This window comes from Myodes glareolus, chromosome 9, assembly GCF_982192425.1.
Source record: "Myodes glareolus chromosome 9, mMyoGla1.1, whole genome shotgun sequence".
Taxonomy (NCBI): Eukaryota; Metazoa; Chordata; class Mammalia; order Rodentia; family Cricetidae; genus Myodes; species Myodes glareolus.
Genome location: NC_142034.1, coordinates 9,162,049 through 9,187,442, shown reverse-complemented (window position 1 = coordinate 9,187,442; position 25,394 = coordinate 9,162,049). Strand labels below are relative to the sequence as shown.

Genomic DNA, 25,394 nt, shown 5'->3' with positions numbered 1-25,394 from the left:
TCCCTCTGCTTGCTGACTGTGGACACTACAGTGACCACCTGACTGGTGACCACTTCCCACCACCATGCCTTCCTCGCTTCCCACAATGGGCAGCAACCATTACACTGTCAGTCAAATCAACCCTTCCTCCCTTCATCTGCTCCTTCCAGCAAGGAGAGAAGTGACTAACACGTCCCTCCAAGGGGACAGAAATGCTCCCAAACAGTCGACAGCACCAATGCCGAGAGACAACTGTTTTTTTTTTTTTGTTTTCGTTTGGTATATTTGTTCTGTTTTGTTTTTCCTGCAGTGCTGGGAATGGAACCTAAGGTCGTGTGCATGCCTGGCAAGAGCTCTACCTTTGAGTCATAGCTCAAGCTCCGAATTCCAGCATTTCCAGTAGTCAACATGACTTTTTAACTGCCTCATCTTCAAAAACTACAGAAAGCAAGAATAACAGAAATCCACAATCCTGCCCCCAAGGCTTCTGCATAGACTGTGTTGACTCCCTGTGACGATTCATTCACTCTATACAATGTTGATTTATTTACTTTAAGACAGGGTCTATTGTATAGCTCTGGATGTCCAGGAATTTGCTATGTAAAACAGGCTGGCTTTGAAGCCCCAGAGATTTGATGTGGGATTCCCCTCTGTATGCTGTGAATACCATTGGTTAATAAAGAAACTGCTTTGAGCCTATAGCAGAGGAGGGCAGAACAGAGCTAGGTGTTGGGGGGCGGGGGACACTAAACTGAATGCTGGGAGAAAAGAGAAGTCATGTAGCCCCACCAGAGACAGATGCCAGAACTTTACCCAGTAAGTCACAGCCTCATGGTGATACACAGATTAATAGAAATGGGTTAAATTAAGATGTAAGATTTAGCTAATAAGAGGCTAGAGCTAATGGGCCAAGCAGTAACTTAATTAATACAGTTTCTGTGGTTATTTTGTGGCTGAGCAGGCAGGAACGAACTAACAACCCTTTCTAAAACAGAGAACCACCTGGCTCTGCCTCACAGTGCTGAGATTTAAGGTGTGCACCATCAGGCTTGGCTTCTGTGCAATGTGTGAATAAACTTTGTTTCTTAGGTTAGACTGAAAGCTCTTTTCATTACAAGAACTCGATGTCATTCCCCTTATCCCTTTGTAGGCACTGGAGCAGAGTCCTTCACCATGGCAGCTGCCAGCCACAGTTCCCTGTTAAAGACTGAGGATGTGTGCAATGTTCATCCATTTTGTACAACTTTGGCTTTGTTTTTAGGAAGAGAGAGAGAGAGAGACAGAGAGAGAGAGAGAGAGAGAGAGAGAGAGAGAGAGAGAGTTGTATATACCACGATGCATGGGTGGAGGCCAGGGAATTGGCTCTCTCTTCCATTTTGTTTCAGGAAGGGCCAGGCAATTCTCCTGTCTCTACCTGCCATCTTGCTGCATGAGTGCTTGTCCTGGAACTCACTTTGTAAACCAGGCTGGTCTGGAATTCAGAGATCTGCCTGCCTCTGCCTCCCGAGTGCTGCCTCCGCCTCCTCAGCGCTGGGATGAAAGGTGTGACCACCATGCCCAGCTACAACATTTGATTTTTACATTGGTTTCAGTTATCTGAATTCAGGTCATCAGGTGTTTGTGTGGCAGGTGGTTTTTACACACTGAGCTATGCTCTTAGCTCACAACTCTGTTTCAGAATGACTAAATTTAACTTTAATCATTAAAATTCAATATCCACATTAAAATGTGCCATAAACTTAAAACACACACTTTAAAACCTACATGGTCTTCCAAGTTTCAAATACAGATTCCATGATGAAATGGTAATAATGTGGCTACACTATATTATATCATTTTGTAAATTAATCTCATTTGTTTTTTGCTTCTTCTATTTTATTTTTTTTTAGAATTTATACCCCAGGGGAGATTGTATAAGAAGTGATATATGTAAATACACATACAACATATGCATAGTCACATATTGTTCCTATTTATGGCTATCAGGGAGTTTAAAAATCCACACTGTATTCTTTTGCATTTCTCTTTTTAAGGACATATTCATTTTATTGGATGTGTGTGAGTGCTTTGCTCACCTATATGTACGTGCACCATGTAAGTGTCTGGCACCCTAGGATGTCAGAAGAGGACTGGAGCAATAGATAGTTGTGAGCTGCCATGTGTGTACTGGGGATTGAACCCAGGTCCTCTGTGCAAGAACAAGTGCTCTTAATGGTTGAGCCATCTCTCCAGCCTCCTGTCCCCATCTCCGAGATGCAGGTGTGTAGCTGCTTCTCACTGCTAATGTTCAGAGAGTACTACAACAATTCCTTCCTCTCTTCTCATCTGTACCAAAGCAAGCATCTTCGGGTCATGTATCAAGATTAGAAATATAATCAGTAGCCAGGAAACAAAATAGCACTATGGGGATAAAATTGGGACAACTAATGAAAAAATCCTGTTCCTTTTGAAACCAATTAGAGTGTGATATATGATTGGTTGTAAAATGGTAGAACACTAACTCAGACCCTAAGAACATAAGTCACGGTTACCAAGGAAATATAGACCTTAGTCTCCCTAGCAGCCAATGACTAAGAGAGATACACAATAAATGACACCTGAATTGTTTTCACAAGGGAGGCGAAGCAATTCTAGAAAATGTATTGCTAACTAAAATGTCTTATGTAGCAGCAGTGGGTGCCGAGCTGGACAATGCTCCTAGCAAAGACCTGAAAGTAAGCTAAGGGGCTAGTCTTTTTGTTTTTTGCTTTTTTTTTCAGGAGGTCATAAGCTGACATGGACCCATTATACTGTCTAGTCCAGGAGGGGGGGCAAGTGTCTATTTGAAGGCAGCAGCGGAGGAAGGTGAAGAGGAACAAGAGTAAAAGCAGGAGGATGAAGGCAGCAGGAGGAGGAGGAGCAGCAGCAGGAGGAGCAGCAGGAGGAGGAGTAGCAGGAGGAGGAGCAGCAGCAGGAGGAGCAGCAGCAGGAGAAGGAGCAGCAGCAGGAGGAGCAGCAGCAGCAGGAGCAGCAGCAGGAGGAGCAGCAGCAGGAGGAGGAGTAGCAGGAGAAGGAGCTGCAGGGGGAGGAGCAGCAGCAGGAGGAGGGGCAGCAAAAGGAGGAGTGGCAGGAGGAGGAGCAGCAGCAGGAGGAGGAGGAGCAGCAGCAGGAGGAGAAGGAGCAGCAGCAGCAGGAGGAGGGGCAGCAGGAGGAGGAGTGGCAGGAGGAGGAGCAGCAGCAGGAGGAGGAGGAGCAGCAGGAGGAGAAGGAGCAGCAGCAGCAGGAGCAGCAGCAGCAGGAGGAGCAGCAGCAAAAGGAGGAGCAGCAGGAGGAGGAGCAGCAGGAGGAAGAGGAGCAGGAGGAGGAGTGGCAGGAGGAGGAGCAGCAGCAGCAGGAGGAGGAGCAGCAGGAGGAGGAGGAGTGGCAGGAGGAGGAGCAGCAGCAGCAGGAGGAGGAGCAGCAGCAGCAGGAGGAGGAGCAGGAAGAGGAGCAGCAGAAGGAGGAGCAGCAGGAGGAACAGCAGGAGGAGCAGCAGCAGGAAGAAGAGGAGCAGCAGCAGGAGGAGCAGCAGGAGGAAGAGCAGCAGGAGAAGGAGCAGCAGCAGGAGGAGCAGCAGCAGCAGGAGGAGGAGCAGCGGGAGGAGCAGCAGGAGGAGGAGCAGCAGCAGCAGGAGGAGGAGGAGCAGCAGGAGCAGCAGCAGGAGGAGGAGGAGCGGCAGGAGGAAGAGCAGCAGTAGGAGGAGGAGATGCAGGAGGAGGAGGAGCAGCAGGAGGAGGAGCAGCAGCAGCAGCAGGAGGAGCAGCAGCAGCAGAAGGAGGAGCAGCAGCAGGAGAAGGAGCAGCATCAGGAGGAGGAGCAGCAGCAGGAGAAAGAGCAGCAGGAGGAGGAGCAGCAGGAGGAGAAAGAGCAGCAGGAGAAGGAGCAGCAGCAGGAGGAGGAGCAGCAGCAGGAGGAGCAGCAGCAGGAGGAGCAGCAGCAGGAGGAGGAGCAGCAGGAGGAGGAACAGCAGCAGCAGGAGGAGCAGCAGCAGGAGGAGCCGCAGGAGGAGGAGGAGGAGCAGGAGGAGGAGGAGCAGCAGCAGCAGCAGGAGGAGCAGCAGCAGGAAAAGGAGCAGCAGGAGGAGGAGGAGGAGCAGCAGGAGAAAGAGCAGCAGGAGGAGAAAGAGCAGCAGGAGGAGAAAGAGCAGCAGGAGAAGGAGCAGCAGCAGGAGGAAGAGCAGCAGCAGGAGGAGCAGCAGCAGGAGGAGGAGCAGCAGGAGGAAGAGGAGCAGCAGCAGGAGAACGAGCAGCAGGAGTATGAGCAGCAGGAGGAGGAGCAGCAGCAGGCGGAGGAGCAGCAGGAGGAGGAGCAGAAGCAGGCAAAGGAGCCGCAGGAGGAGGAGCAGCAGCAGGAGGAGGAGCAGCAGGAGGAGGAGCCGCAGGAGGAGGAGCAGCAGGAGGAGGAGCAGCAGCAGCAGCAGGAGGAGCAGCAGCAGCAGAAGGAGGAGCAGCAGCAGGAGGAGGAGCAGCAGGAGGAGGAGGAGCAGCAGCAGGAGAAAGAGCAGCAGGAGGAGGAGCAGCAGGAGGAGAAAGAGCAGCAGGAGAAGGAGCAGCAGCAGGAGGAGCAGCAGGAGGAGGAGCAGCAGGAGGAGGAACAGCAGCAGGAGGAGCAGCAGCAGGAGGAAGAGCAGCAGGAGGAGGAGGAGCAGCAGCAGGAGAAGGAACAGCAGCAGGAGGAGCAGCAGGAGGAGGAGCAGCAGGAGGAGGAGGAGCAGCAGGAGGAGGAGCAGCAGCAGGAGGAGCAGCAGCAGCAGCAGGAGGAGCAGCAGCAGCAGAAGGAGGAGCAGCAGCAGGAGAAGGAGCAGCAGGAGGAGGAGCAGCAGCAGGAGGAGGAGGAGCAGGAGGAGCAGCAGGAGGAGGAGGAGCAGCAGCAGCAGGAGGAGCAGCAGCAGCAGAAGGAGGAGCAGCAGCAGGAGAAGGAGCAGCAGGAGGAGGAGCAGCAGCAGGAGGAGCAGCAGCAGGAGGAGGAGCAGCAGCAGCAGGAGGAGCAGCAGCAGGAGGAGAAGCAGCAGCAGGAGGAGCAGCAGCAGGAGGAGCAGCAGCAGGAGGAGGAGGAGCAGGAGTAGGAGCAGCAGGAGGAGGAGTAGCAGCAGGCGAAGGAGCCGCAGGAGAAGGAGGAGCAGCAGTAGGAGGAGCAGTAGGAGGAGGAGGAGCAGCAGGAGGAGGAGCAGCAGCAGGAGGAGGAGCAGGAGGAGGAGGAGCAGCAGGAGAAGGAGCAGCAGGAGGAAGAGCAGCAGCAGAAGAAGCAGCAGCAGGAGGAGCAGCAGCAGGAGAAGGAGCAGCAGCAGGAGGAGCAGCAGCAGCAGGATGAGCAGCAGCAGGAGGAGGAGCAGCAGCAGCAGGAGGAGCAGCAGCAGGAGGAGCAGCAGTAGGAGGAGGAGGAGCAGCAGGAGGAGGAGCAGCAGCAGCAGGAGGAGCAGCAGCAGGAGGAGAAGCAGCAGCAGGAGGAGCAGCAGCAGGAGGAGAAGCAGCAGCAGGAGGAGCAGCAGCAGGAGGAGCAGCAGGAGGAGGAGCAGCAGCAGGAGGAGGAGCAGCAGCAGGAGGAGGAGCAGTAGGAGGAGGAGCAGCAGCAGGAGGAGGAGCAGCAGGAGGAGCAGGAGCAGCAGGAGGAGCAGCAGGAGGAGCAGCAGCAGCAGGAGGAGAAGCAGCAGGAGGAGCAGCAGCAGCAGGAGCAGCAGCAGGAAGAGGAGGAGCGGCAGGAGGAAGAGCAGCAGCAGGAGGAGGAGCAGCAGCAGGAGGAGGAGCAGCGGCAGGAGAAGGAGCAGCAGAAGGAGCAGCAGCAGCAGGAGGAGGAACAGCAGGAGGAGGAGCAGCAGGAGGAGGAGATGGAGCAGCAGGAGGAGGTGCAGCAGCAGGAGGAGGAGCAGCAGGAGGAGCAGCAGCAGGAGGAAATCTCATTCTTGTTGCAGCCTTTGCCCAGCACTGGACATCGTAATTCAGAGCATGCACCAATTTTCCTGAACATGCTCTCTCAATCCATGTCTGCCCCAACTCAAAAACAAAGCAGAATTGAATCAGGTGTTTCAGTACAGCTGCTAGAATGTTTGCCACACAAGCAACATAAATGAACACCTATAACCCCAGCACTCAAGGAATAGAGGAAGGATAACCCAAAGTCCAAGACCATCCTTGGCTACATGACAAAAATTCTTTGTGTTTATGTATGTACCTGCCCATGTGTGTATGCATGCACACATTTATACAAGTGAACATGTACATGTATGTGCACGTGTAGAGAAACAAGATGTCCATGTCAGGACATGCTCAACCACTCTCCACCCTATTTTTTGTGACAGGGTCTGTCAATTGAATCTGAAGCCCCTGGATTCAGCTAGACTGCCTGGCCACCAAACCCCAGGGGGCTTCTTTCTTAAGCTGTGCATAGTGGCCCATGCATATAATGCCAGTACCTAAGATGCTGAGGCAGTAGGGTTGCCAGAGTTTCAGGGATACTGAGTAGGTTCCAGGCTAGTTTGGCCTATAGAATGAGACCTTGTCTAAAAAAAATAAGTTTAATAAATCAAGAGAAAAATAGCTAGACAAATAAGTTCTTATTTAAATCCTTTTCTGGCCACAGTAGCAAGGTGGTATGAGGTTAACCAGACTCTTGGCAAATCAATATAAAAATTGTCTTCCAACTATCTTGCTTTGACTTTTCTCTTTGCATAAGAGGGAGGGAAATGACATAACAGACTCAGTGTGGAAACTCATCTTCATTTGAACACAAATCCATGTGTAGCCTTAGCTTGTGGCTTTGGCCAGGAAGCGGGGCTCTAGAGTCCTGTGTGCCTCTCCGCTTGCCTGGCACATCCCCATGGGATCTTGCAGGGACCCTGGAACCGCGATTCCCCCCCTCTAGGAGTTCATGCCAGGCCTCATGCTCACATCCAACAGCATCATTTGAAAGTGTGCTCTCAACTTCTGCTACCGCACACACCCAAGGAACACGATATGCTGAGCAAAATGTCATCCCGTGCAGGAGCCCATGCTAATTATAATGTCGGGCCTCCCACTGAGGTGCAGATAATTAGAGGAGAATATTACAGTGTTTTTAAACTCCTGGAGCAAAGGAGAGGAATCGTGAAGTAACCTGCTGGAGATGAGAACCAAAGCGCTCTGAGCTGCTCCCTTAAAGGTCACCTGACTCGAACTGGAACATCCGTAAGGATTAAACTAAGGTGCCCGAGAGGGAGAAGGCTGTGGGGGGGGGGGGGGAGATGGAGGAGGAGGAGGGAGGAGGGGAACGAGCGAAAAGGAGGTAGGCACAGAGGACCTCATGTTTACCAGGCTATGCTCTCCCTTGAAGCTGGGTGACGTGGCAGGTGGCCCGCCTGTTGCAATTGCTGTAACTGTTTTGTTCACCTCATACTGAGCAGCAAGGTGAGACATTGTCACCAATTCACACATCTGCCAACACTGAGATGCTCAGGCCTGTATCCGAAGCCACGTGGCTAATACGACACTTGGTGGCTGTAGGAATTATTCAGGTCCTCCTGACTCTACGGTCTGCATGTGTCTGACCACTCGGGTATTCCTTCTGCAGCCCTTAGTGGGGCTCCCTCAGTGACAACCCTGGATATGGAAGAGGCCTCCCATCCAGGTTGCCTGGCCCGAGTCTGCTGCTGAACAGGGCCCAGGACATCTGGAGCGAGAAGGTTCTCCAACACACCCGGGTGGTGCCACAGACGCTAACATTTCATGTTGTTAAAAAAAAAAAAAAAAAAAGGAGAAGGGTAAAATGTGTTCTCGCTTTCTTTTTCTTTTTTAGAAATAACCAAAGAGCTTTGCCATCCTTTGACAGAGAAGAGTCCAAGGGGTTCACCACAACAGGAGAAGAGACTGGGCTGAGCAGGAGTCTGCCCCACCTGTGGTAACTGTGTGGCCCTGGGTCCCATCTTTGAACTTCTGCATCTCTGTCTCAGTCAAGAGAACAGATACCTAAACACAGCCATGGGATACTTTCTATGATGTCTAGAGCTTCCAAGGCCTTAGTAAATACCTTAGATGATCACCAAGGATTCACAGGTGTGTGTGGTGCCCACCTGTTGCTGGGGCCTGCACTACCAAGGGCTGAGAGTGACTCCCAGTATCTGGAAGCAGAATGTCATTTAAAATGATTATTATATCGTGCTTTTCATGGGAAAATCTATTTCTAATAATAGAGTGTTCCACACAGTCTTTGTCCCAGGAAAACAAGACGCTAGCTTTTCCCTGTAATTATTGGCCTCTTGCAAGCTGTGTCCCCGACCTTGTTCTGAGAGCTGGCACTTCAAAGCCACCCTAGGGAAACAGGAACTCTTGAAGCACACAGAAGTGAATGTCCTACACCATGATCAGTAGCATCCTGATGTTTAGTGGTCCAAAAAAGATCCAAACCCAAAAGTGATCAGCACTCCTTAAAGAGTGGGACTCACAGACACCCCAATGCCAGTATTTTACTGTGGTCAGTCCTCAGTTACTACCTATTAAAAACATATAAGGCTGGGGTTATGGAACAAAGTGGGAGGAGCTTAACAAAAGAAACAATGGACTTCAAGGAATGTAAAGATTTCTATGTGATCTGGCAGTTCTGCCCCAAGCGAGGCACACAGCAGAACATGCCCACACAAAATCATACTCCTTCTCAACACAGAACGAGGCAGAAGGAAGTTGAATGCCCATGAGGTGATGAATACAAGCCTGGTGACATGTACCCACATGGCTGCTCTTTTTCTCGTTGCTACGACAAAAGCATCTCAAGAGTTGATTTTGGTGTGCAGTTTGAGAGGATATGGTCCTTCGTGGCAGGGAAGCCATGGAGTTTGGAGATTGAGGCAGCTGACTGCGCCACATCCTTAGTTAGGAAGCAGGAGATGAATACTGGACTCGGCTCACTCTCTCTTTTTGATCCAGTCCCCACACCTTGGGATGGTGTCCACATCAGGGCAGATGGCCTTCATTTAGTAGAACTTTCCTGGAAGCCAAACTCTGTCTCCAGATGCAATCCCACCGATGACAATTCACCATTCCATCACAGAATGGAGAATGTTCTGGGCTTAAAGGAAAGGCAGTGCTAATACAAATGCCATAAACAAAGGAACCAAGTGAAGAAATCAGTGCGGCAGGCCACACACATAGTGTGGGACACCATCCGTGGGAGAGCAGAGGGAGAAAACCGAGAGGGAAAGTTGGGTAGAGTCGGGAGCTAGAGCTGGGGAACCAGGAAGTAACTGCCCCAGGTGTGTGGTTTCCCTACAGGCTGCTGTAGACAGTGGTGATAATTACTCACCCTTCAACTGCTATATAGGGTGGGTATGGCAGAAAGTGGATTCTTTCTCAACTTAAAAGGAGAAATCAGCCAGAACAGTGTCCTCTGCGTGGGAGGGTAAGCGACATCTTCAAGTGATCAGTGAACCTTGTGCAATCCCTTTCTTTAAAAGAGAGCATCATGGGAGAAGAATGGGTTATGGAGAGGTTCTCCAAGAAGGGGAGAAACACTTGAATGTGTTGTTACCTCCAAGTAAAACACAGCCAGAAGTGCATTTGACATAAATGTCTTTTTGTCACAAAAAGTGAAGTAGCCACATGAGTAGGGTGACATGGTGTTAATTAAATAGGCAAGCAGAGGAGAGGGTCCATTCGATGGGCATGGAAACTGTTATGGTTGAAGCCAGGAATGTGCCGCAAATGGGTTCGTGATTTGAGGGCTTGGTCCCAGCTGGTGGCACTGTTTGGGGCAGTGAAGAAGCCTAGCTAGAAGAAGTAGGACATTGGGGGTCCCTTGTATCTGGTTTCTGGGTCCTGTCACTTATGTTATAGACCAAAGTGCTCTGTCTGCCATGCCTTCTTTCTCCGTGATGAGCTAAACCCAGGGAAATCGTAGGCCAAAACAAATTTCTCTTCCCTTTGAACCCAAAACCTATTCCTCACTTAAGTGGTTTCCATGAGGTTCTGAAGTCCCAGTGGCACACAAATGATTAATTCAGCAATACCCCCAAGGTACCCTCACGCCCTCACTGAACACACAGGAGAGAAAGCCGGGTAAATACTGTGTTTTACTGGGCCCTATTAACCCTGGATAAGAGCCAGGTAAGTTACAGAATGCACTCAGCAGACGTGGAGAATCATTTAGAAGCCCAAACAGAAGCAGCCTGGGATGGGAAACAAAGACAACAGAGATGGAGCCCAGGAGAAGTCCCAGGGCAAGAGGGAAACCCAGGAAGACTCCAGCTAATTGCCTCTGGCCAGCTTGATTGTTTTGGTTCCTATAGCCAACAGTACAGCAAAAACATCTAATGCCTGAGCCTATTATTAGGGCTCTAACGCCTGAGTTCTAACGCCTGAGTCTATTACAATTGCCCTCTTGGCAAAAGAGAATGACAGATCCCTGTGGTCCTGAGTTATCTGGGGAGGCTCTAAATGCAGTCAAAGAATTCAGATCAGAGGGTGGCAGCGGGAGAACGGGCACAGCAGAGAAAACAATGGGACATGGATCAGAGTGACAGCCATGCAGAAGCCTGCAGAAGCTGGAACGAGCAAGGAATGGATTCAGCAAATCAGTCCTGTTAACGGCTTAAGAACTGATTTAAGACCTTTGACCTCCACATGCAGGGTAATAAGTCTGATCTTTTTTTTTTTTTAAAGCCATTGTGTTAGGAAAAATTTGTTATAGCAACAATAGCTAACTAATAAGAGTCCTTCATCCTGTTTCCAAAACAAAGGATGGGATGAGATGCCAGCTTTGGGGAGGTCATTAGGTCATGAGGACGGAGCCCTTGGGAATGAGATTACCCCAAAGAGTTCTTATCCTTGTTCTATCATGCAAGGACACCAGGCTATCCCAAACAAGATCATCGTCTCTGTCATAAACTCCTAACTTCCTTTTCTACCTCCATCAAATGAGGACACCAGGTTAGCCCAAATGAAGCTGTCCCTGCTGTATAACTTCTTTCTCTACTTTGGTGGGTATGTTGAAAATCAGGGTCCTGAGGTGGTTGGCTCACTTGGGGAGACCCCCTCCCCCCCCCAACCACCTTTAACTCATTACAAGTAGTCATATTTTTCACAGGGAAGCTTGGTTCTAAATCTTACAAAACCATGAAGAAAATAAAAATTAGTCATAACCCTAGCCTTCAGGAACAGCCTGCCACTGTTACTGTTCTGTTTTCTAAATGTGTTGAGTTCCCTGAAACTAAAATCACTTCTGACTGAAACCCCAAGCATTCCTTCTGAAGCCATGATTAGAAACTAGCGATGATGACAAGCCAAATAATTAAAATCAACCGTTGTGCTGTCCTAGACACACACAGCAGCCCTCGGGTCTCTATATCACAGCAACAACTGCCAAAATGAACTCGGCTCTTGACTGCAAGGAGAGGAGCATGAGAAGCAAGCGAGTTATGCAGACTCCACTGTGGGTCGCCGTAATCAACCTCAAGGGTGAAGGAGAGCAAGCACGTGCGCCTGCCATTCATCCCCAGCATCCGTGCAAAAAGCTGGGTGTGCCGGCACACACCTGCAACCCCAGAGCTGGGCAGGCGGACATGAGTGGAGCCTTGGCACTCACAGGCCAGTCACTCTGGTCTCATCACTGCCCAGGTCCTGGTGAGAGACGCCAACTCAAAGTGTAAGGCGGAGACTGAATGAGGAAAACATCGGATTTCAACCACACACACACACATACGCACGCACGCATGCACGCACGCACGCACGCACGCACGCACGCACATACACCCTTAGTATGCCCAGTAGCCAACACCAGAAGAGAATGAATCAATCAGCTGTAGGATAGCCTCTGCTCTCCTAGAATGTAGGTAAGAAGCAAACACACCCACCCTTCCTGGTGCTGGAGCACAGAGTAGCCACGGATTAGGTCAGAGCTCCAGTATCCACCGTGACCGAATGTGGCGGTGACCTTTGAGAAAGATGCCCCATCGAACGAGGGGAAACAACAGACTGAAATAACCAAATACGTGGCGGTACACGTCACATCAGAGGGAGACACCACACAGACTTGCCTCGAGCCCAAAGAGTCGGGACTGGAATCTTGAGCCAAGGCAAACCTTTCTTCCTTAGCTCGATTTCTCTTGTGCATTTTGTTGCAGAGATGAAGAATAGCCAGCAGGGACCCATAACTTCCCAGGAGTCAAGGGGGATCTTAAAACCCAGGGACTCAGGAACTCATTTGTCCTCACATGTAGAGGTGGCACACTAACTCAAGTGCCCTCCAGTGTGTCCTCACACTCCAGAACATTCCAGAGCCAGGCCATCCATCAACAAGCCTTCTTTCTTTTTTCCATACTATGACACAATTTTTTAAACAAAATGTCACCCTCAGGATGTACAAAACTGAACCAGCAAAGACAAAAACTTCAGAAAAAAAAATCAATTATCCATTAAGTCATTGTGGAAAGTCTATCTGAAAACTCAGAGTCATAGGGAATGTCAACGCTGCACCTAAATTTTTAATAAACCATAAAGGATGGTGTTAAAAAAGAGACCTTTTCAAAGGCGGCTAGCCCTGGACAGGCTCTCAAGACGACTCTTGTCAGAGAGTGGTGTGCTACTGACAGGAAGCGTGGGTGAGTTCTTCTCCTCAGACTAAAGCAGAAAGCAGAGGCAGGAGAAATGAATCCTGCTGGGAAATTCAGAGTTAGGGGATTTTTTTTTTTCAGATGGGGTCTCATGTAACTCAGGCTGGCCTCGAACTTGCTATGCAGCTAAGCGCCCTTCTGTCTCTACCTTCCTTCCAGCATGCTGGGACTATGCCATGGCCAACAGGATGACCTAGGCAACCCTGCTTCTGCAACAACCGGTATTTCACAGGCTGCGAGACTCAGGAGCCCTCAGACTTCCAATGGGTCATTAAAGATGCTGTGGGGAGCATGGCGGGAGCCTCCAGCAGTGCGGATCCACTTAGATCTTCTCTGGGCACTGTGTGGAGGGGTCCCAGGTATGACTCCATGGGAAGACACTCTGAACGGAGAGTTTAACCAGGATGTGCATGTCTGCCTCAGAGAGGGGCTAAAACACCAAGAAAGAAGCGGGAGAGAGATGGGCAATGAGGGCAATTCTAAGAAAAGCAGCCTGTGTGTGATTAGCAGATGGGAACTGCTGTAACGGCAATGGAAATTACTAGAGAAACATGTTTTTCTCCTTCTAGAGAAAGAGCCCAACTTATTCTGGTGCATGGCGTTTGAGGCAGATTCCATACACGCTAGATATAATAACACAGAGAAGGCTACACACGCTGTCTTCTGCATGCAAATAGGAGAGTACTGAGTTCTCCAGAGGGATAACTTCATCCCTGCCGTGTTCTCTGCTTCTATGAAACAAATGCCAGGAGATGGCGGAATCACATCTCCAGGAGCCTCACGAGGAAAATGTCACCTTAGAGAGCCACCATCCAATGACCCCCATCTGTCAGATGCTCAGCGGGTCTGAACACAGCCTATGGTTGGACACATGTTTGGTAGAAGTCTCAAAAGAAACCATATTAGTCCCATTTCATCCGTGAGAAAACCAAACAGTGTTTGGAGATAAACTCATCAGTGGGTGGCAGAGCTGGGGTTCCATAATGTGTCCCCAGCAGCTCAGAATCCTTCAATCATTAATTTCTTTTGTAGTAGTTTTATTTTGTTTTATTTTATGCTTGCCCATGTCTCGTCATTGCTCTAAAAGAAAGTATTATCTTTGAAATAAAGCACCAGTAAAACTTGCCCATAAAATTAAATCCCCAGATGTCAAACAAGTTATGCTATAAAAGGAAAAGATCCGTAAAGTACTGAGAGAGTCCCTACCAAGAAAGCCTGTGAGTAAACTAGGAATGCTAATCATTCCATACTAGGGTTTGTGTGTGTGTGTGTGTGTGTGTGTGTGTGTGTACACGTGTGCACATGTGCGGTGAGGTGTATGTTTGTGGATGTGCATGTTTGAGTACGGGTCCATGCATGTGTGTTTATGTAAAAGTTACATATCAACCTTCGGTGTCACTTCTCAGTTCTAGTCATTTAATTTTTGGTGGTAGGGTCTTTTGTTGGCCTAGAACTCACCAAATAAATAGTTTGGCTGGCCAGCAAGCCCTGGGGATCCTCCTGACCCCACCACCCCAGCGCTGAGATGGCAGACAAATGCCACCACAGCCGCTTCTGGACTTGGGTTCTGTGAGGAAACTCATGTTTGTACAGCGAACGCATCACGAACTGAGCTATCTATCTCCCAGGCCACTGAGTTCACTGCATCCTTACGAGCATCCATCAGAATTGGAGACGTTCTGCACTTACAGGAGGCTCCCTCCATCCCAGAAATCACAGGGGTTACAGAATTGTGTTCAATATGATTTGCTACCTGGTACCAAATTTGTAAAGAAAGGGACTCTTGGGTCAAAATAGCAGAGGTTATTTAAAGCAACTGGAATGAGAGGTGGAACATAAGAAGATCATTCTAGAAATGAATCACCCATAGCATAGAGTGGCTTCCACTCCTCTCCAAATAGGACTCATGTCACGACCGACAGTTCCAGCCGCACAACTGTGTGGACAATGGCGCAACCCTACGGCAGGTGGCAGACAGCCCCAGGACCAGTCCTCACCTGGAACGTTGTGTATAGTGATGGCCAGGATAAGCAGAGCGATCCTCCTCCAGCTGCTGACCCCAGGCTGCCCCAAGTTCCCTTGCACAGGCCCTGAGTGGGCAGTGCCCTCTGGGAGGCCAGCGACGGCCACCTTCTTCCTCTGGTGTACCTCGCCATTCTCAGTCTTGTCTGTGCAAAAAGAAGAACAGAGAGAGGGGGTTGTAAAAATGCGCATTCTGCAGCCTGGGCAGGCAGCAGCAGAGGACACCTTCAAGTCAGGGACAGTTCTACATCTAGACCGCCAGAGACCGAGCGTCTCCTCTTGCTGGCTCAAGCACTCCCTGGGACAGTCATTCAGCAAGGACTCAGGAACCAGACACTGCTCCTGGAGTCTAGGCTCTAAGAAGGATGCAGGTGCCACGTAAGGAGAGGGGTGCTGAGGGTTGATAAGGAGCACAGATTGTGAAATCAGGCCGTCGTTTGTTACTTCATGACCCTGCCTGCCCTGGGTCATGACTGCCCTGCCCTGACCAGTTGAGTGACACCTGCTAACCGGGGGTTCTCACTGCTCTGTATTGTAGCTTAAAATGCAGCGATGAAACAATTTCTGGAGGTGAAGGGGTTGTAGGGAGTGAGAGAATTCCTGGGTGAGTGTGTGTTGTTGACATAGGTGCTGGTCAGGCCAAGTACTACTTCAGCCCCATGGGAAGTCCAGCCGTATATAATAGCCCTGCCTCCTTGTCCAGCCGTATATAATAGCCCTGTCTCCTTGTCCAGCCATATATAACAGCTCTGCCTCCTTGTCCAGCTGTATTGCACTTTGTTCAATTTTCTCCAATAAATGTGCTAAGTTTCTGGGGTGCTGTAGCTGCTGCATCAGAGAGCCCACCCTACCCACTCGCAGCCTATCTACATTGTTGTCTGTGTGTCTGTCATGTTTTCATTCCATCACCACTCCAATGAGAGCAATCCCTGGAACCAAGCAAGGACATGGCAGAGGCTCTGTGATGACTCAACAAAAGAATGCACGGGAGTGCTTGAAATATTCCAAGTCCTGAATATAGGGATTGGTATTGTTGGTAATATGTTCCCGTTCTCCCAGAACCCTCCAGAATTATGTATGTGGCCCTACTCCTGGTCACCCTGAGACTCAAGGGGAACAACTCAGATGTCAGGATCAGCCAATCAGAGTCCCTCTCCTAGGATGCAGGGTGACTTGCAGGTATGGGTGACTGATTTAAGAGCAGCTGTAGCAGATGGCCAGCAGGAAGCAATGTGTACAGTAAGCAGAAACAGGCATGCATATAGCTAGAGACAGACAGACAGACAGAAATACATAGTAGTCCAGGTCCTGAAGAACACTCAGGGGCTGAATTTCATATACTAACTATCTGAAAATTCCCCACTTTGTCTGTTTGGCTCAGGACCCAAATTCCAGCCTTGGGAGGCTGAGGCAAGAGAATCTCAAGTGCAAGATCAGGCTAGGATACATAAAAGACTCTGTCTCAAAAAGAAAAAATATTCCCTGGTTTATACTAGAGAATTGCTGTTTCTTAGACTGTTGCCTTGGTGTTTTTTAGATGCATGGAGATCCTTGACTGTGGGAATGTGGAAGCTTCACACTCTGGGATGATGGCTATGACACTATGTAGTCCATGCCCTTGACTGAGGGTGACAGGGACCCTCGACAGTCCTCCTTCCCATCTCCACTCAGAGAACTTCCTTCTGAAAGTGGGGAATTCCTGCTATGAAGGGAAAACAGAACTTCCTCAGATCCAGTTTAGGTATACCAGGGAGCTGGTGAGAGAGTTCAGCAACTAAAGGCCCTTGCCAATCAAACCCGACAACCTGAGTCTGACGTCTTGAACCCACAGTGGAAGGAGAATATTGACCCCTGGAAGCTGTTCTCTGACCTCCATGCTATGGCCTATGTGCCCCGCCCCCACTGAGGTCACATACTAAAAATATATAAATAACATTTAAAATAGAAACAAAGCATGACTCTGTGGTCTCCTGGCCCTCATGTGTACATACTTAATCAAATGCCTTCATGTGTGTGTGTGTGTGTGTGTGTGTGTGTGTGTGTGTGTGTACACATGTGCACATGTTACTGACCCTTGGTCACATCTTTACTGTCAGACATATTAGCAGGCTTCCTGAATGAAAGCATGTTTCTGGGTACCTGAGGCAGAAGTGGACTCATTCATCTTAAGTTGATAACGTCTAGATGACTTGGACTGTGAAACCTGACCAGGGGTCCCCAGAATTCCCAGCCCCCAGTCTAGAGGCATAATGGGACACTTGAGGGCTGTCCAGGAGTCTAGCTCCTGCTTCCCTGCTTCTTCTTCCCAGACACCAAGGCTGCGATTCTCTTCCCTGCACATCCAAAGCCGACACCTGGAAGGCACAAACCTGGAGCCAGGGGCTGAGCAAACCACTGCCTAGACACAGCTGGCCCTGTAACATGACAAGCCCTGAAGTCCTCTCCAGGGTGGCAGTGAGCCATCTTTATCAGAAGCCACTTTCAAAAGCACAATGGAAGCCACAATCCACTCTGCAGCCAAACATGCACAGATGGTCTGGAGGCCTGACTGTGTCCTCAAGGATTCAAGACACATCTAGGGAGGTGAATTTGGAGCTAGCCTTCTCTTTCTCAGCCCATGAGCTCGGCCACATGAGGACACAGATGGTTTGCGGTCCCTGAGAGGGTGACTGGTTGAATCAAATGGGCCCAGTGATGGAATCTCAGGACTCCAGTGAATACAGCAATGCTAACTAACAGATCATCAGGCATGAGAGAGAGAGGGAACAAAATCCCCAGGTCTCACTGGAGATGAGTTCATTAGGATAACACAACAGGCAGAGTCTTACCTGCTGAGTGCACACAGCTTCGGAAGAAAGTCTTTGTTTCTAAGCCCTGTTGCAAAACATAGTAACAGGAATGTAAAGTGACCATGTACTGTGTGCATACGGACAGGACAGCACCGGCACACAAGTCACAAGTATGGAAGAAGAGACCTGGGGAGACACAGCTATTGCTTTGCACGTGTGAAGACCTGAGTTTCGATTCCCAGAAGCCTTGTAAAAATCTGGTGAGAGGCTGGCAGGATGAATGCCAAGTTTGAGTCCGGGACCGACATGGTAGAAGGAGAGAACCAAGTTCCGTAACTCATTCTCGGATCTCCAAATACACACCATAGCACGTGTGCGTGCTTGTGTGCATGTGTGTGCACACACACCATACACATTAAATTATATAAATAAACGTAATTGAAGAAACGCAAGCCCAGCAGATACCTGTAATCCCAGTGAGAACATGATGGGACATAGAGATAAACAGACTCCAAGACTCACTGGAGTTCTAGAACAAAGAGAAAACCTGTCTCAAAAATGTGGGAGACACCTAAAGGAAGACCAAAACCCACAGTTGTCCTCTGACCACTACACATGTGTTATACACATATAAGCATGCACATACATGAGTGTATGAGTGTTTTACCTGCATGTATGTATGTGTACCATGTGTATACACTGCCTGCAAAAGACAGAAGAGGGCACTGTTTCCCTGGAAACCAGAATTACAGATGGTTCTGCGTCATGATGGGGACAATTAGAACTGAAGCCAGGTACTCTGCAAGAGCAGTAAGAGCACTTTAATTGCTGATCCATCTCTCAGCCCTCAGAACCGAATTCTTAGAGAGCCCTGTTACAATGTGTGGAGGCTGAAAAATGCAGGCCCATTTCCACCTGCCAGTCAGAGCTTTGGAGGCTGACAGGCATAATTGCACCTCCTAATTCAGGAGGTGGTTGCCAGGCTCTTTTGAAGTTAAGATTGCTTGGTGCCATCCTGACGGGTGGTCAGGATATGCAAATGTACTTCTGCTCCTTCTTTTGTAAAGATGAGGTCACCTAGGGAAGGGTGGTTCTCAGTGTAAGTGATTTTGAGCACCTTAGTTACCTAGAGGACAGAATGCTAATGATCTGATGTCTCGGAGTTGACTGTGAGTTACCCTTTCTATCATGCTAATAAAGTCTTTTGTTACCTTCTCCCCCATTTATGTTGGGCACAAAAGCTGTGGAAAAATAAACACGGGAGAATTTTCAGGATCTCAGTAATCACTGGAATGCCCTTCCGATACTTTCTGTTTTCTGTCTTATCATTTTTATGTGCCTTCATATTCTTTACTTATATCTCTTCAATTCCCACGCCCCTACCCCGGCAAGAAGTATTTTTGTTGAGGCAGGTACTTGACAACACTGCATATTTATGACTGTTCCTAATTAAGCTGATTCTCTGAGAACAATAAGGAAGGGGAAATATTAGGGGACCTTTATCTTCCATGCTCTGTATATGTGTTTATACACATAAAAAAAAATTAAAGGTGGGTGGACAACATGTATCTGTAACCACAATATTGAGGGGGGGTCTCCATGGCTCACCCACCAGTCAGTCTGGCTGAATCAATAAGCTCTAGATGTGGTGAGAGAGCCTGTCTCAAAATCTAGGGTGGAGAGCAACTGAAGGACACGCGGCCTCCACATACACATATGCACCTACAAATGTGGACACTATATACATCATATATAAATATACTGAAGAACATGCATCAGAAAAGATATCTTCATACCCCCAACACAATTTCTTTCATCTGTATTTGCCCAGCCCCTTGTCCAGCTCCTGAATGTGGATTCTTTACTCGTGTGTATCTGGAGTCAGGGCTGTGTCAGTGCAAGGAGAAAGGATGAAAGGACCACGTGTCTGCCACAGGAAACTGTTTACTCCTCTATTGGTGAGATAAAACACTGTGACCAAGGCAACTGATTTTAAAAAAGTATTTAATTGGGCTTACGGTTCCAGAAGGTTAGGGTTCATGATGGTAGAGCGAAGGTATGGTGACAGGAACAGCCGAGAGCTCATATCTCGAGCACACAAGCAAGAAGCAGAGAACACACGTGGAATGGCACAAATCTTCTGAAAATGAACAAAGCCTGGCTCCGGTGACACACCTCCTCCAATGAGGTCACACCTCCTAATCCTTCCCAAATAGTTCTACCAGCTGACAACAAAGTATCAAACAAGATGAACCTGTGGGGGCATTCTCATTCAAATCGCCACTCTCAGTTATTAGCCTCAGTCGGCTGATGCTACCGCTGTTCCTAGTTTTCTTGCTATAATATGTATGCATTTGATCGTATCTACGTAGTGAGTCTGTTCCAACAGCTGAATATGGGATCATGTGGTCTAGTGCCTGGCTCACAGAATGCACAACAGAATTCATGGCCCAGCTTTATATTCTGCTGTTATGCTTGAGAGTATGGGAACATTTTCTCTGTGGTTCTTTGTTAAATGGTCCTAGGGCTTTTTGCTTAGTTGTGAGCCAATTATTTGCCAAATTATTTCCTTTAAATTCAAGCTACTACTTCTGCTTTTTAGGGCGCTAAAAGTTGTAGCAGCCATCTCTTGCCACAGCGGGTCACATTTTTCTGTTCCTTCCCTTCCGGAATGGGCACCTATCCTGGGAAAAGACCCTTTCTGTGTGACATGATGCACCACACATTTAACTTCATAGACCATGTGCATCAGTGGAGCCTGTAACAGAGCTGGGTCAGTCCCAGGTAAGAGAGCAGTGAATGGGGAAGGGGTCTTATTCAAGCTAGGGAGAACCTTCACACAGGCCTGAACGTCTCTTGCATGCTTGGTTCTAACTAACTGTTGGCCAGCAACTGGTTTCCTAAATCTGGACCACAGTTATCATCTGAGCATTTTACACATACAAAGACAAGTGTATACTCATATGCATTTAAAAATAGACAGGAAAGGGGCTGAGAGCTGGTTTGGCAATGGCAGCATTTGCTGCTCTTCCAGAAGACCACAGTTTGGTTCCCAACACCCATGTGAGATAGCTCACAATTGATATGGGACAGAAAGAAAAAGGATCTTAGAAAAAAATTTACTTTTCTCATACCTATTTTGTCTATATCGTATCTTTCTTTGAATATATGTCTATATGAATAATGTTTAAGTTTTCCACAATGAACAACGAATTTTCCTGCAGGAAGAAGATGGGGCCTTCACAACAATGACTCCACCTGGTTGATATGATGTCATGATGCTGATAGCAAAAAAAAAGAAAAAGAAAAAAAGAAAAAAGAAAAACTGATTTTGCCCTTCAATTTGTTGAAAAGGTGAAGACTTCAATAAGACAGGGGCAAAACCAGAAGTCAGTTCTTGGCTTTTGATCTTCTGAGCACCTGAGTCTAGAAGGTTTAAGGGAGAAAAAGGATTTCCACGGGTGATTTTTGACTTGGTTGTAGTTTTGCTGAATGACTACCTTTGGGACACATTCGGCATGTGAGTTGTGGCCCAACTGTCAGACACTGACAGGTGGGTCAGCTGCACAGCGACAATAAACTTGGCCTATCGTTTGTCAAGAGAACAGTAAAAAGAGGGAAGGACACTCTGGGCATCTCCGCCCAGCAAATCCTCTTACTTCATGGAGTCTATGCACCAATGGTGTCCTTGAATCTCACAGAGCCCTCTGAACTGACAACAGAGAGATACAAATGTAAGATTCTGGCGTAAAAACCAATGTCAGAGCATTGAATCAATGTCATTGAAGCCTCATCAATTGAATGCAAGTTATGGGTTGGAGGGACCACAACAGGACTGGGCTCTATCCAGCTTGCCACAGGGTCATAGGCCTCACTCAAAATATCCTCATCTATGGTCTTGTTTCTGGTCACAAAATTATAAATATACGTGGAAGGAACCGTGGGAAACTGACCAAGTACACAGAATACAATGCAAGCCACCATGATCTCAGGGACTAAAAAGTAACAACGGAGGTTGGCACTCTTCCTTCTGCACCCCTAATGTGGTTGCACTGGGCTGAAATATCACATTACATGACGGTAGACTGCTCTTTGTTCCCACGAAACATAACAGAAGCACTTCCTCTTATGGTTAAACACCCTTTCAGGCACTGCCAAGCAATGCAAATTAGTCCAGACTTTCTCATACCTCTGGGCACCAAGGCAGGTTCTGAATTGTTTCCTTATTAAATATCACCGCAAACACTAACCTATGCAATTGGTCAGAAATTTGGGAGGATCAGGAAGATGGCGCCATTGACACCACTATGAGCAGCACTTTGTCGATCTCATTGGTCAAACCTCAGTCCACACTGCGTATTTCTCAAAAGTGCATTCATTTATGGGATAGAGGATGCGGGATTTCCCCTAACTTGTATCTCTTTGACAACAAGCAGAGTTGACCATCGTTTCCCCACATTTCATTCCTCTTCTGTGAGACGCCCCTCGGCCCAAATGAGGCCTCTTTAAGTAATTACCATGTGATTGGCTAATTCCTCATAGGCAGGTAATTTTCCCGTGATCCACTTATATCTGTCAATGACTGATGAGGCATGCCTGGTAGCAGCGGGCGTCCGTATTATAGCAGACAGCTGCACCCACAATGCTGAGGGAGACATCCAGCAAACTGTCTCCACTGGTTCGGGGCTCCAATGTGGGTGTGCATGCTTAATGTGTATGTTTATATGTGAGTGTGTGTGTGTGCATGCATGTGTATGTGTGAGTATGTGTGTGCACTCACTTTATACAGGTGCCTGTGGACGGCAGAGGTTGATGTTGGTTGTCTTAATCAATTCCCAACCTTTTTATTTATTTTGAGACGAGGCCTCTCAGTCTGAGGTTCACCATTTTGGCTAGATGGCTGGCCATTGCATCGCTGAGATTTTCCTGTTTCTGTTCCCTCAGCCCTGAGTTCTGGGGTTCTAGGTGCATGCTGTTGCATCCGGCTTTTCTGAGAACCAGAACCAGGTCTTGATGCCTGAACAGCTACGCCCCCCAACCACACCGGCTCCTGCCCCCAGGCCAGCACACTCTACCCTATCTGACACAATGAACTAACTGTATCCAGTCAAGAACCCAGGTCCTATGAGGAGCAAGGGTGGGAAACTAATCACATTCTGCAGGGAGCAGGCAGACACTTGCCTCTGTCTGGAGCCTATTAAGGATGTGCTTCCTGTGCCTTCCAGAGCTCCAGGCCGGAAAAGATTCCACTGGGGACCAAGGAAACTTCATGGGAAGAGAACCGGAGTATTTGTCATGTTCCATTACTGACCTCTAGGCAGAGAGACATCTGGGCCCCACCCTGGAGCTTACAAAACACAACCCGAATTTTATTTTCCACCTTATTAGCTACAAAGGGTCTTGCCATTATCACTCCAACAAGCACCAGCCGCACGATGATCTGAGGTCAGAAACTGCGCATGTTGGGCAGCAGTCGATTTCCTGGGCTTCTCAGGCAGCACATGTTTTGACAGGCACCAAAAGCCGCCCCAGCTGTACCTTGAACACTTATGAATAAGCAAATGGGTCTGTGTAATTGGCAGAAATTAAATGTACAGCTGCAGAAGAGGCCGGCTCACTGTTATTGAAAGATTTCTCATCCATTAAGCAAACCACCCACTAAAATGTACCTCATTCCAGGGGTCCAGGTAAAATCATTTCTACTCTCAGGCAATAGAACCAAAATATCCACTAATATTAAAAGCCCATCTATCAGATCAGCTGTCCTACGTTAGAGGGACAAGCAGCCATCTCACGGACCTGGATTCACTCCTGGGTTAGTTAATTATGATCTCAGAAATAAACCCTGGCTCTCTGCTGCTCTGTAGCCCACCCTGAACCAGGCGCCCAGTACGAAAGCCCCTGCATGCAAGGCAGACCATCACAGACTCCGGAGGGACCCTCATCCGCAAGACATCTGCATCCACAAAATCCCTGCAGGGCTGGGGAGATGCTCAGTTAGTAAAGTGCCTGTCACACACCCATGAGGATCTAAGTTCAAATCCCCAGCACGGAAGTAAGAAGTCAGGCATGGTGCATGCTTGTGCTGGTTGGTTGGTTGGTTTTTTATTTTGTTTGTTTTGTTCTCAACTTGACACAAGCTACAGTCATCTGGGAAGAGGGAACCAAAACTGACAAAATGGCTAGCCTTGAAAAATTAACACTTAAGCCACTGAACACTTCCTAGACCCCCGACTATGCTCCAGTCCATACGTGGGATGCTGTCCTCTGGGCAGGAAAAGCTATTAGCATCCTGTGTCAGTCACTCTTCTGTGGCTGTGATAAAACACCACAACCAGTACCACTTCTAAGAGAAAGAGCTTATCCAGAGCTTACAGGCCTAGAGGGTGAGAGTTCATAATGGCAGCGCCAGCAGCAGGCAGACGTAGCAGCTGGAGCCAGTAGCTGAGAGCTGGGAACTCACAACCGGAAGCTGAGAGCATATACTTGAAATAGCACAGGTCTTTTGAAAATGCAACGCCTGCCCTCAATGACATATGTCTTCCAGCAAGGCCAGACACCTAATCCTCCCCCAAACAGCACCACCAACTGGGGACCAAGTAATTAAATGTCTGAGACTTATGGGGTCATCTCAATCAAACTGCCACACATCTTAATCAGATTTGCTGTGACTACCCATAAGAGATGCTTAGGAAGGTACAGGCCCTCTGGCAGATCAGAAATCAGGGCTGCTGATGCTCCCTCATGGAAGAAGAGGTGGCAGGGTCAACAGACCCTCCCTTAAGAGTTCAGCCACTCCCCCTATGCCTCACTCCTAGATTCATTTAATTTCACCCCAGGCATCAAGCTCTGGACTTGAACACCCTCATCCCTTGGGTCTGTCATTAGTTCTCTGTCTGGAGTGCATGGACATTTCTTCCCATTGTCCCACTCTTGGAGCCCATTGAGCACTGGGCAGGCCTATGCCAGGCCCTCCCTGCATCCAGCCACCATGAATATACAAGAGATTCTTTCTCAGTGCACAGGGGAAGGGGAGAGGAAAGGAACTTTGCTGTGGGACAATGGTCTACACCCTGTCACTTGTATTTCAAATAAATGCTGATTGGCCAGTAGCCAGGCAGGAAGTATAGGCAGGGCGACCAGGCAGCAAATAGAGGCAGGGCAATGAGAATTCTGGGAAGAGTGAAGTTTCAGTCTGCATTCGTCACCCAGACAGAGAGGAAGCTAGACACTGAGCAAGCAAGATGTGACTGTCTCGCTGAAAAAGGTACCAAGCCACATGGCTAACACAGACAAGAATTATGGGCTAATATAAGTTATAACAGTTAATAAGAAGCCTGAGATACAAGGCCAATCAGTTTATAATTAATGTAGACCTCTGTGTGATTTCTTTGGGACTTAACAGCTGGAGAAACCAGGCAGGACAGAAACCTCAGTCAACAGAACCTGAGATTAGAAGGCAGGGGTTTCAGTACCCACATGGGGCAGCTCATAAGCACCTGTAACTCCAGCTCCCCTCTGGCTTCCGTGGTTGCCTGCACACACATGCACATATGCATTTTTTTTTAAATTTCAGAAAGAGTTCTTGTTTTGCTTTGTGTTTTTTAAGACTGGGAGGTAAAACGAGATTCCTTGACAGGAACCATCATTTCCTGGCCTCAGCTAAAAGCCCTTCTGAGAGCATTTTTGCTCTCACAGCACATGGGAAACGTAATAGAAAATACAGCCATGGCAGACAGATTGAGAAAAATACATTTCCCGAAATGAGAAGGCATGCCTTCACTGGTCCTGGGTCTATCGATCAAAACCACACCTCCATTTTTTCCCTCCCATATCTCTCCTATAAGTCTGCCATCTCATGACAATGTTCATGAATGCAGGCAGTTCCTCCGACCAGGAGTTAACCCCATCCTGGGGCCCACAGTCAAAATGAAACTAGGGAAACTTGGGGAGGAAAGGGTTTGGTTCAGCTTATTTCCAGGTAATGGCCCACCACTGGGAAAGTCAGGGCAGGA

At 48.5% G+C, this 25,394-nt stretch overlaps 1 protein-coding gene across 4 annotated transcripts in view; it reads right to left on the bottom strand.

Moving 5' to 3' along the window:
- The window catches only part of Slc39a11 (solute carrier family 39 member 11), a 442,672-nt gene that overhangs the window by 129,990 nt on the left and 287,288 nt on the right, over window positions 1–25,394 (bottom strand). For all 4 annotated transcript variants that reach the window (XM_048446145.3, XM_048446146.3, XM_085696003.2 and 1 more), the window contains one exon: window positions 14,566–14,736. In XM_048446145.3, coding sequence (XP_048302102.1) covers window positions 14,566–14,736 — 171 coding nt within the window. The remainder of the gene's footprint in view (window positions 1–14,565; window positions 14,737–25,394) is intronic.